The sequence below is a fragment of the Hemicordylus capensis genome, chromosome 3 (assembly GCF_027244095.1).
Source record: "Hemicordylus capensis ecotype Gifberg chromosome 3, rHemCap1.1.pri, whole genome shotgun sequence".
In the NCBI taxonomy this organism is placed as follows: Eukaryota; Metazoa; Chordata; class Lepidosauria; order Squamata; family Cordylidae; genus Hemicordylus; species Hemicordylus capensis.
In genome coordinates, this window is record NC_069659.1 from 130,293,874 (window position 1) to 130,306,251 (window position 12,378).

A 12,378-nucleotide genomic window follows, 5' to 3' on the forward strand; every position below is an offset into this window, starting at 1 on the left:
TGCAATCTTTTTTGTATGCCAATACCTCGTGGATACAGAAACAGATCCCAGAGTCATAGGATTCCATTCTTTCCCGTGCACAGCAGCCGCATGGGCTTCTGAAGACAAAATCATGGATCTGCTCATTTTCTGTGTGCAGCAAGATTTCATGAGGATTACACCCACAGAACATCTGGCTTATGTATGCAATGTCCCAGTAGCATGTATAAGAGGATTGCTGGATTGGGTCACCTAATTATGCTTCCCAAAAGCTGGTACATTTTCATCCTGATCCACTGATTCCTTATGGATGTAAATTTCAGAGAAGCAACCATGCTAGTCTGTTGCCACAAAAGCAACAAAGAGTCTTATGGCATGTCAAAGACTAACAAGTGTCTTCTGCAATAAATCTGTTAGACTTTATGGTTCCACAATATTGTTTGCTGCTTATGGATGCAGCAATTTCAACACAGACATGAAGCTTCCCCACTTACAAAATGTGCCCCCTTTCATTTCAATGAAGAAAGAATGTCTAAGTGTACAATACTATGCATGGGCAAGTCCATTTTCTGCAAAAAAAGTTAATGGGGTAACCTGAGCACAGGATCTCACTGGAGCACACACACACACACACACACACACACACACACACACACACACACACCTGACTTGGGTCTCTGATTCACCCAAACCTTTTGAGCAGAGAAGAAATTCATTTTGTGAGGAGTTTTCTTCTCTCTTAAATTGTCAAAGTTCTCATCCAAATTGCACTTGCATGTGGATATCCACCTCTTTTAAAAAACAAAACCCCCAGTATAGATTCTAGGTGGACTTTGCTTTTAGTGTATAGATGAATGTGGGGAGAATGCATGCTCAAATCTAGGTAATTAGCTGTGAATTTCAAACACAGGCCCATAGCAAGTTCTCCTGCTCTTCAGAATCAAGTCTTCCCAAGAATAATATATGCATATTACTTTGAGACTTGATTTCTGATAAGGAAATAGAGATACATTAGCAATTTTGCTGTGAGAACACTACAATATTAAATCTAAAGGGGAAATTAATCTGGCAGGAACATTGTCAATTTATTTTGAAATCTACATTCCAAAATTAGTAATTTGAAACATTGCCAAATTGACAATGAGCTCTCTCTAAGCACATTATTTATTTATTTATTTATTTCCTGGGTGTTATTTTGCTCCTCGGCCAATAAGGCCATCCTAGTTGTTTGCAAAAAATTCAGCTGTGCAGTATTATTTTAAAATAAAAGGGTCTCTCCAGATTCTACAATGACCCAGAAAATTATGTTTCGGTCTCTTATGGTATATTTTAATCTCTGTTTATACTTTTACAAAATACACCATAAAACAAAACAAAAAAATATTACAGAAGTGCCTGGTAGTGACAAATGGCAAGTATATGTGTCAAGTGGCTATACTGAGTGCCTATACCTTGCAAAGATTTACTCTATACGACATGGCTGAGGAATCCCCAAACATTTCACAAGCTAGTTACTAAACCACAGCTATAAAGACAGCTCCCCCCCCCCGCCGCTGATATTATTCACACTTTTAACACATCCCTGCATTGCCGAGAGTTGAGCATCAGAACAGTCTACAGCCAACATTGCAGTGAACTGAGAACTTTACCCTGCAGTTGATTACAAGGGATTTGTTCAGCAAGTTTTATCAGATTTAACATGTTTTGCTAAAACCTTTCGGACAAATGGCACAATGCAGAATGATTGCCAAGCTCTGTTGAGCTAGTATAAATCATACAAAAGGGCTAATGTCCCTAGGTCTGGCCACTGCGTTTAGGAATTCAATAGAAGCAGAGGACTGGAATGGTTCTACTGCATCATCCGTTGTGAACAGCCACAAATTCCCACTTCATTTTCACAGTGCTGCATTACACACACACACCGAAGTGTAATATCATCAAGGAAATGACGGCTTGCACTAAGAATCATAACAGTGGAAAGAAGTCATGTGGATCATTCAGTCTCTTTCTTGCTTTAAAATAGGATAGTGCTACTGGGCTCAGACTAGAGTTCTGCAGATCAGGTCTTGTTTCCCCAATGCCTTCACCAATGGAGCTGCTGGCAAGAGCTAGAACTACAGGCAGTTTAAGCCGGTGCCCAAGAACCACAGCCCAGAATCCTACTGGTCCTGGAAATCAGCTGATCCCAGAGCACCAATCCCATACCAATGCCTTCTATAAAGCTCCCAGCTCAGCTGCATTCCCTCAGTCATGGAAACATGTCACTTGAGGCCCACACACCCAATTTCTTGCCTGTCCTTGGCTCAGAGTGCCTGACATCTGACACCTACCCACCACCCCAGCATTATTGTCATACCCCAAGCTACTCTTAAGGCTAGGAAGTTCTTCCATACATTTAATTACATCCACTTCCCTGCAGCTTTAAACCAACAGCTTCCATTTTCTTGACTAAATGCCCCAAATCTGGGGTACACATTTATTGTTCCTCTTCTTTCTGAGATACTTCTTAAAATTTGGAAAGCTCATCTCCTTTAATTTCATTCATCTAGAGTAAACATGCCCATTAGGATTTGCTTAATATCCTCTTCAATATAATAATGTACACACAAAGCAATATTTGGACTGGGAGTTAGATTGTGGAGCAGAGGAAGCAGCAGAACATAATAATTCTGGTTTATATAGCACCATCCATGTAGAGTATATGGTGCTTTGTGACTACTGTTTTGCATAAGATCACTGAACTGGTGTAGAGACCATACTACAACTTAGATCAATTTAATACCAGTTTAGCCACTTATCTCCAAAGAATCCTGGGAATTGTAGTGTGGTGATGTTGCTGAAAAATCCCCCCTAAAGAGCCAAGTCTAGTACACAGAACTACAACTCCCAAGGTTTCCTGAGGAGATAATATAACTATTAAACCAGTTTATATCTGTGGTTCAAATTTGCCCAGGAACACATAACAGTAAATAGTGGACTACTATTTATCTCCTTGTCAGGGCCAAGCCCATCTGTACTCCCTGACAATGCTTCAGCCAAAAGGGAAGGTTGTTGGCCAGGGCTCATAGCTAATCTAAAGACTGTGATGGGGCGGGGGGACAAAAAAGAAGTAGGAAGGCAGCTTATCTGGCTTTTAAAAACAAATTCAAGCAACTTTCAGTTATTTTAAATTTGTTTGGGGGGAAATGGGGAGTGCAGCATAGTATAGTGGTTAGAGTGCTGGACTAGGAGCGGGGAGATCCGAGTTCAAATCCCCATTCAGCCATGATACTTGCTGGGTGGCTCTGGACCAGTCGCTTCTCTCTCAGCCTAACCTGCTTCACAGGGTTGTTGTGGGGAGAAACCTAAGTATGTAGTACACTGCTCTGGGCTCCTTGGAGGAAGAGCGGGATATAAAATGTGTAAAAACAAAACACACAAACAAGCAGAGAAACGTTTAGGGGAGATGAGCCCACTCTGGCCCCCTAGCTACGGGGTCAAGGTTGGCCTTCTCCTCATTCCTTCTCCTATTCTTCCCTCTGAGCGACTGTGCTTCCCAGAGCCAGAGCACCCTGCTCATACCACACCTGTCCCCTCCCAAGACTGTGAACTGCCATTGATACTTCTGGTCTCGCAAGAACACCATCAAGCGTCACTCTGCCAGTCAGATCAACATGTCCCTTCCAGAGAGAACCAATGATTGTACTGAAGCACATCCTGGTTGCCTGGCCAACCCAGCACTTGCCCTTCCTCTTCTGCCCCAGCCCGACTCATCCTAGCTTCTCCCAGCCACATGAGAATGTGGCTGGGAATCCTTGTGTGTCTTCCTCTCCTCTGGGCCACTTGCTCTCCCAACACTGCACATCCTGTAACTGGTGTACTGTCCCAGACTACTATGACAAGGTCGGTCTTTTGGGGAGCACGGAGTGGACGGCACGGTTTTATGAAAACCCACAAAGCCAGCTACCACGGATATTCTCTTTCTGTTAAGGTCTCCTGGGAGTTTTGCAATAAAGCCTCCAGGCATTTGGCTTCTATTTCAGTTTGTTTTGGGATTTCATCAGCTGAAGAACTGGGGTGGATGTGTCAGATACAATACAGGAGGCCCTCTTTATTCACAAGGTTCCATTCCCACCTATTTCCATGGATAATGAAACCGCGAATAAAGAGAATTTAACCTATGGGGAATGGGGGGTTAGGTTCCTAAGCACACTGAAGTGAACTGAAAATCACAAGAAAAAGCCCAGGGTGGTGGTGGGGAGAGAGCAGAAATAAGCACAGTATCTTGCTCTCCAACTCTTCAGCAATGCCCCCAAACTTCCAAATCCTTCTTTTTTTTTAAATCTTTGGTGGTTTGGGGATTTGGGTTTTTTTGGGTTGTTTTTTATTTGTTTGTTTGTTTTGCATAAAAGAGCCACAAAATGATTCAGCACTACAACATGGCAGCAGGAAATGATGTCAGAAATCATTTCCTGCCACTCAAGAAACACAGATGAGCAAAAATAATCCTATTTTCGCCCCATGAACCACAGATATACGAAACCGTTAAGTGCTGAGACCGCAGATAACAAGGGCTACCTGTATTGTCAGATACAATACAAAAGTCTTTTTGACAGCTGAGACACTGAGGTCCACCAGTGTTCCAAATGTCTGTAATATCTGGCTTGGTTGTTACTGGGAATGCAGAGTTTGACCAGGGGTGGGGGTAGGGGTGTAGAACCGGTCTGTGCACTCCTAGGAGGGTGTGTGGGGGTGGGTGGGTTGCTTTTAATGACAGGGAAGGTGCTGCCTACCTGTCAGCCCCCACCCCACTGCTTTCCCCCTGCCGGCGCTTTCCAGAAAAGCAGGCGCACTGGAGTGCTCCTGCTTGCAGCCCCAGCAGCGTTGCCACGCTCATGGCCGGCATGCAGGCAATGTGCCATGAGTGTGGCAACGCTTCTGGGGCTGCAAGCAGGAACGCTGCAGCCCAGCACGCCTGATTTTTTGGAGAGTGCAACAGGAGGGAAGTGGCGGGGCTGGGGCTGACAGGTAGGCAGTGCCTTCCCTGTCATTTAAAGCAAACCCCCTGCCCTCCGAACCAGTTTAAACGCCGGTGGACGGAACTGGTTTGGTGCTCCAGGAAGGGAGTGCCAAATGGTTCCGTGCACATCCCTATCAGGGGGGTGATTCACCCGATTTCCCCAGGTAGAGATGGTGTGGGGGGAAGGCTGCTTTCACCTGACCTTCCCCCTAGATGACCAAGCAGGTCCACTTTGGCACGCCTTCCACATGCCCACATGGGCAGCCCTGCTCCATGCAGCTCCGTGAAGCATGGAGCAGGGCAGGAACTTGTTGACCTGCCTCCAGGCATCCCTCATTGTAACACGTGGCACGTGCGTTGCATTGGGGATTCCCACCCACCCTCCACCCACGAGTGCTCTATGCACCCATCAGGCATGCAGCCCAAGGAGTCACACAATACCCAGTAGCCAGTTTAAAGGTGTGAGACCTCGGCCAAAAGCTAGGTTCATTAAGAGAGTCAGGCAGGCAGGGAATGGAGGGATCCGCAAGGATCCCGCTCTTTCTTACGAACAGCCTAATCTTGCCTGGGGCATCTCCCTAAACAGCCTCTAAATGTTGTAACACTGTATTAGTAAAAATAAGAAGTTTACCAAGCTCTGAGAAAATTGCGATGGTGCATTCAGAAAGTAAAATAGATGTCTTCTTTAAATTAAAATTCCCACTAAAGTCATCTGGGGCTGCATCATTAATTGCAACACTGCCAGAGCTCCGAACCCCTGCCCCACACTAAGAAAGTAGCTTTAAAATATGCTTTTCTTTATATCACACAAGTAAGATATCCCTAGTAAAAAAAAGTGTCAAAACTAGAGGAGAGCTGGGGGGAAATTGCCTATTTCCCAAATAGAATTGCAGGATTCAGACAAATATCATACTACTATGACCACTACAGTTTATAACACTAGAGTGCCTCAAGGTTTTGTATACATTTTCTCAGTAACCCTCACACAGCCCTATAATGTGGACAAGTATTCCCTATATTTTAGATAACGGACCAAGGTGGACAAGGCAGCAAATCCCACCTTATGAGAACATGGTTGTGGTGGAAGTTGAACAGAAGAGTTAAATGGAAGGTTTTATCATCAAAACAAAAGATTATGGTTTGCATCCAAATCTTATGCAAGCGGAAGGAATTTCAGACAGGGGAACTTCCCCCTCCCATCATGACACCAGTCCTCTGTGCCTCCAAAAAGCTTATCCGAAGGTCGGGGTACCAATCAGAAGGAAGTGGTGGGATTGAGAGTCTACAGGGAGAATCAACTGAAATAGGTCAGAAGCACCATCTGTTAGAGGATTTCCCCCTCCCTCTGCCATCTCCTGCATCACATGGTGACCCTGGGCCACTCACTATCTCCCAGTCTAACCTACCTCACAGGGCTGTTGTAAGGATAAAATGGACCCTGTAGCCATCTAGAGCTCCTTCATGTAAGCCAGATAAAAATGTAGCAGATAAACAAATCCTATCTTTTTCTGAATTTGTAAACACTTGCTAGGGAGAAGAGAAACCATTTTAAAAATCTGTTACTTTTATTACCCACTGTCATAACAGCATCTCCATTTTTTTTAAGCTAACCTAGGACTCAAAATCCATCAGCACTCTCACTCTCAGGTGCATTCTATATAGTGATGACAATCATTACGACCCCAGCCCAGGAAAATACTAGCAGAACACAAACCTGACTCTTTTTAATGTTATTTTAGTAATAAACTCAGTCACTGACACACGTTTTAAAAGAGCAATTTCTCAAGAATGAAACAATGCCTGAGTTTAATGTTACAATCATTTCAAGAAGAACCAGTAATATATAACATCAAAGCACATGCGCCTTGGACATTTGCTCTGGGCTGGTGACTTCCTCTTCCAGACAATGTGTGAAGGAGGCGCATCTGCCTTGCAGCCATGCAGTCTGATGCACAAAGAACACATGGATCTTGCTAATACGTGAGCTTCCCTTCTAGATGGTACAGGAGTGACAGATGAGCAAATCACTCACCATCTACTATTGCTTAATTATACTATTCAAAGCCACACTGTATCCCAAGGGCCAGAATCCTTTATGGCTCTCACATCCTTTTCTGTTTTACAGCTGGACAGGTGGGGAAGGAATAACAACAACACCACTGTTTATCAATGTGCCATGTGCTCTAGAATTTGTGTCTTACTTGTGCTCAGAAGCTCTCCATATGCTAGGCTCATGTTGCTTCTATCTCACAGAAGGGAAAAATGAGACTGAAAGTTTGCTCAGGGTAAGGGTTCAATCCTGATTTTTCAAAAACCAGTATTCTACCACTGATTTCCTTTGTATCAAATGTGCATTAGGATGTTTCCTCTTGACTCCTTTCTGAACACTTTCTGATTATCATTATTTTTTTTAAAAAAAAAACTTAACTAAACATGTAACTTAAGAAAACATGTAAAGGTGTTTTTCTTTAAACAAAACCACCAAGTGGCAACTTACCCAAAATGACTGGCTAAACTCATGGAAATGCCGAACAGGAAGCAGTTTTTGATCATGATAAAACCAGAGAACATCCCATTGTCCATCCCCAGTGAAGTTATTATTAGGAGCAGCTGACTTTGCAGGGGTGTACTTTTGCCACCTTTGTTCTGAAGCTGCATTGGGCAAGAGAGGTAGAAATGCACTAAGTATTAAGATATCAGACAGGCCAGCTATCATGCAAGATATCATTTGTCCAACTCACTAAGGGGATAGTGAAACATTCAGATAACCTAAACTTCAGATTGATGGGAAGCTGAATTTACATAAGGTTGTTGTGAGCATTTCTCTACCTGAAGGACACAAACTAAGATATCCTCAGCTGCTTGGATAATGAAGACTCTAGTGCACTGTATTGGGGATCTTTGTTGCTGTTGCAACTAATTACCTATCATCAAATGAATTTCCAGAGATGCATTGATATAAATGGTATATCTGATCTCGGATTCACCGAGCAGTCAAGATAGAAAGTAAGACATTCACAGCATTCAGATGGGAAGGAACATCCATTGCAAAACCAACACGTAAAAAGGGCGGAAAATGTACGCAATGTTTCCTTTCTTAAAAACAACCTTTAATATTGTGTAAGGATGAACACGATAGATAGATAGATAGATAGGGATTGAGATCTATGGAATTACTGTGTTGTGACTATTTCCTTAAAAGCTAGCTGATAATACATTTTGAAATTCAGGGTGCCAATACAAAGAATGCTTATCAATAAAACAAAGGCCTTATTTCCTGCAAAGCACCTTAACGACACACTGGGGGTGAGGGGAGGCATGGCAACAATACCTGCTTGCAAGACTGAGTGGCACTCCTTGGATGCCTGCCTGCCTGCGTGATTCAAACAGCAGATCATGGGTGACTATATTTGAGAGAACGATCTCACCTTTCCTTAGTTTTGTCCCTGATGGTGATCATCATCATTATTAAATTGTAATGAAGGAAGGACACCTTTCAAGGCAGCTAACTCTTAGCCGGTTTTCTTCTACCTGGGACTTCGCATTCGGTGCAACTAAATCTAAGAATGCAATGCACTCTCGCCACACAACAAGAGCGGGGCTGTGCAGTTCTTCTTCTTTTCAAAGTGGTGTGGTGGCCATCTATCCCTGGATATATTCAGGTGACTACAAAATGCAGGATCAATGGATGAAGCTTTGTTTTAAATTCAGTTGGAACGGAAGTACAGATGGAAGAAAACCCTACTGGTTGCGGGGGCTCCCTTGCCTCCCCTCCTTTTTAGCTGGTCTTCGGCCCCCTCCTGCCTCTCAGAGCTGGAAAAGCTGCTCCCGCCTTGGATAGAAGGGGGATTGGTGTAAGGAGGTCCGTCCCAGCCCACCACTGTCGGATCTTCCCCCGGCCCCTTCACCTCCCTCCCTTGGCCAGAGAAAGAGGGCACTGCAGAGCCGCAGCATTCTATTACCTCCAGCCTTCCTCCAGCAGCTGCTTCCATCGCTCTCTTACCCTGGAATTAACACGCAACCACTCCGAACACAGATCCTCCCCGCCGTACCCCACTCCACAGCTCCCCGCCGAGGGTGCATGCATGCCCCTGCCACCCCCACCCCCCCGCCCCGCCGGTCCCAAAGAGATCGCTATACCCGCAGCAAGATCCTCGCATGCAGCCCCAGCCGGCGCCTTCGAGGTGTCTTGCAATTGCTGCTGCTTCTGTCACTGCTGCTGCTGCTACTGCACTGAGCGCCGCGCGCTGCAATGAAGCCGGTCGAGCGCCTCGCTCTCTCCCGACGCTCTCTGGCCCTGCCATGCATGCACACAACTCCTGCAAACTCCTGCAGAAGATCCGAAGTGTCCCCTGCTCTCCGCCGCCCTGGCTAGCCAAGCTGCCCGGCCTCCCCTTGAGCTGAGGCTGCAATCCAAAGCACACGCACACTTGCCTGGGAATCAGTCCCATTGAACTCAGTGCCATTTACTTCCGAGGAAACGTGCATCGGATCGCGCTAGCGAAAGGGAAGGGAACAAGCCGGCCTCACTGCCACCTCCGCCCGCCCCCCCGCACCTCATACTCATCTCGGATCACCAGGGAGCGCAAAGCCCTGCGCGAATGTGCGCAGGTCGGCCAAGGAAGTTTGCTTCTGACGACCTGCTGGCCTGGTTTTCGCCGCCGGTCGGGGAAAGATCACCGTGTGACTTGCCTCCAAGATCGCTAGGTTCCCTTCTCCTGTTCTTGCGCGGGTCACTCTCTTGCCGCTCTTGGCTCTCCATTTGGTAGCCATCCCCTGGTGGAATTGCGCAAATCCTACTGCGAGTTGAAACAGAACTCATAAAACCTCACGGCTTACCAACTGCTGGGGTCCAGGGATGGAGCACCTCCGTGTGAATTTCCTCTCTCTCTCTCCCCGCTTTTCTTTTTTCCCTGGGCTTTGCCGATGAAATCCAGGCGCCTGTTATTAACACATCTTCGACCCCGACGCCAAAAAAGCCTGACCGGAGGACGTTAATTGCTACGATCCAAGCAGCAACCCTCTTTCCAAGGCTGCACGGCGTTTTCTCGCTCCTTTCGCTCCTTCTCTTTCTCCTTCTCCTTCTTTTTCCCCAAATCACCCCTGGTCTTTCCCGTCACCCCTAGTCTTCCCCCTGTATCCTCCACATGGCTTCTTCTAGGCTTGTAGCAGAATGGCTGCCAAGCAGATGTCGGCCAGTAGAGGCCGCTGCACGCATGGCAGAAACAGCCCATATTAATCACTGCGTCCCTTTCTTTACACAGGAGAGCGCTAGACTGCTAAGGCAAGCGCTTCCTAAATTGTGTATTATTTCTAGGAAGGGGGATTCCGAAGGCAGTGGATGGCTTGTGTTATTGTCTTTCGAATGGGGAGGACCTTCCCACGTATTTGGATGTAAGATGTTCAGAAATTTGGCTAAACTTGACTGCACAGTGTGGATGTAGATACACCTGTGATTTGAATTTATTTTTAGCAGCAGTTCTCAGTGTGCAAAATGCTTTACGGTGGTGGGAGTCAGATTGTTTTCAAAAATCATACCGTGGCAAATACATCTTACCACTGGGGCTACAAACCTATATATACCTAGATGTACTCCTTTGCTCTCACTTAGGCTGCAATAGATCCATTCCCATTGAATGCAGCGGGACTATGCTTCTGAGTAATCATGTTTGTGACTGCACATGCAGTCGGGACTGTGTTCAATCCCCCCTCTCTTGACATGGGCACCCATATAATGCATACTGCAAATGCATCCTTGCCACATGCATACAGTACACTACCTATATCACATGTGTACATAAAACACAAAGCAGTGTATGTAGCGGCCTTGAGGTTTAAATCACAGGATAATATAGGAGATTTAAGTGGCACTAGTAACCAAACATACCACCCAGATCTCTTGAAATAAATGAGAGTTTTCCCATTATCTTCAACAGATTGTGTTGTAGGTCTGCCAGATGATTTCTCCAACCAGGTGGTAGTACCCTCAAACTCTCCTTCTCAGGTGCTTCTTTATCCGTATATTCTATTGCCATGGTACTTCCTATAGTTTGCTTACATAACTCCTCCTCTGTGGGCAAAAGCAGTATAATAAAGGCTTATCATTTCAGGAAGGGAGAGAGGTGCAGGAATACCACAGCAACACAATGGCTACTGCAGGAACAGAAAGGAATCCAAGACTGGGGGGGAACTATCCTAATGGCAAATTAGAAAAGGATGAGGTGGGGGGGGGGAGTTCCTAATCCTGAAGCTGAAACCCCAAACATGCTTACTAGGAAGTCATCTCCTAGAACTTAGTGGGTTTATTTCTGAGTAACATTTTTTTAAAAAGAGGATTAGGCTGCCAATCACATCTGAATTTTTAAAAAGGAATCAGAATTCTGCACCACTCATATCTGGAATCGTGCAGAATTGAGTTTAAGCAAATGTGCACATGCCTTCTTATGATGCAACACTATTCAGACAGTGAGTGAGCCCCACCTCCAGAGCACTGGAAATGTTGCTCAGCCTTGCCACTATCCCCTGCTTTTCATTTATCACTTAGCATTGCCCTCCTTTTCCCCAGATTGCTTTTGCAGGTAAGGGCATTTGTTTTTTAAAAAAAGAAAGGCACAATTCTGAGAATGCTAGAAGTTGTGTCTGATATTAAATGTAAGACAATTGGCAATTGCAGGATTGCACTGTATCCAAAGCCATGATCATCATCTTTTCTACTGCTGCCTTTTCCTCCACCACACCAGGACTTAACTTCATCTAGGCTTCTCCAGTTTTGTGCTATGGAGATTGTTTTCAGCATTGGTGGAGGTGCAAGGGAAATGACTGCCTTCAAATCTGAAGCCTTGAAACATTTAAAATAAAAATAAGGAGTGCTTCTATGTGTGTATAGAGTGCATTACCTTTCTTCAGCCATAGCCTGCCCTCGTGTAGTGGTTAGAGTGCTGGACTAGGAGCGGGGAGACCCAAGTTCAAATCCCCATTCAGCCATGAGACTAGCTGGGTGACTCTGGGCCAGTCACTTCTCGCTCAGCCTAAACTACTTCACAGGGTTGTTGTGAGGAGAAACCTAAGTATGTAGTACACCGCTCTGGGCTCCTTGGAGGAAGAGTGGGATATAAAAATGTAAAATAAATAAATAATAAAAATCAGTCAATCTTTATTATGGTCATAGACCAGCATAGATCTGGAATTAGAAGATGAATTCTCTAGGTAGGAATTAGCCTGATGTTGCAGAATTCTTATTAACCAATGACCTCCATAATCCTGGAGGCAAGGATGATACCGCCATGCTAGAGAACATGTTTTCTATGCAGAAGGCCCTAGCATCAAATAAAAAACCACCTGGCCCAGTTTGATTCAAATTCAAACCAGACTGGGCCAGTTTGTTTTTGCCACCTTCAAAC

The 12,378-nt window shown here is 45.1% G+C and overlaps 1 protein-coding gene across 5 annotated transcripts in view; it reads right to left on the minus strand.

The window, feature by feature from the left end:
- Nucleotides 1-12,378, minus strand: part of GABRA5 (gamma-aminobutyric acid type A receptor subunit alpha5) — a 109,651-nt gene that overhangs the window by 95,019 nt on the left and 2,254 nt on the right. The window contains exons 1-2 of one of the 5 annotated variants that reach the window (XM_053312031.1): nt 9,818-10,133; nt 7,476-7,630 (exon numbers count right to left, since the gene is read on the minus strand). In XM_053312031.1, the coding sequence (XP_053168006.1) occupies nt 7,476-7,561 (86 nt within the window). In that variant the 5' untranslated portion in view covers nt 7,562-7,630; nt 9,818-10,133. Of the gene's footprint in view, nt 1-7,475; nt 7,631-8,406; nt 8,477-8,940; nt 9,021-9,118; nt 9,185-9,817; nt 10,134-12,378 lie in introns of those variants that run through there. The other 4 variants (XM_053312032.1, XM_053312030.1, XM_053312034.1 and 1 more) reach the window with 4 other exon arrangements.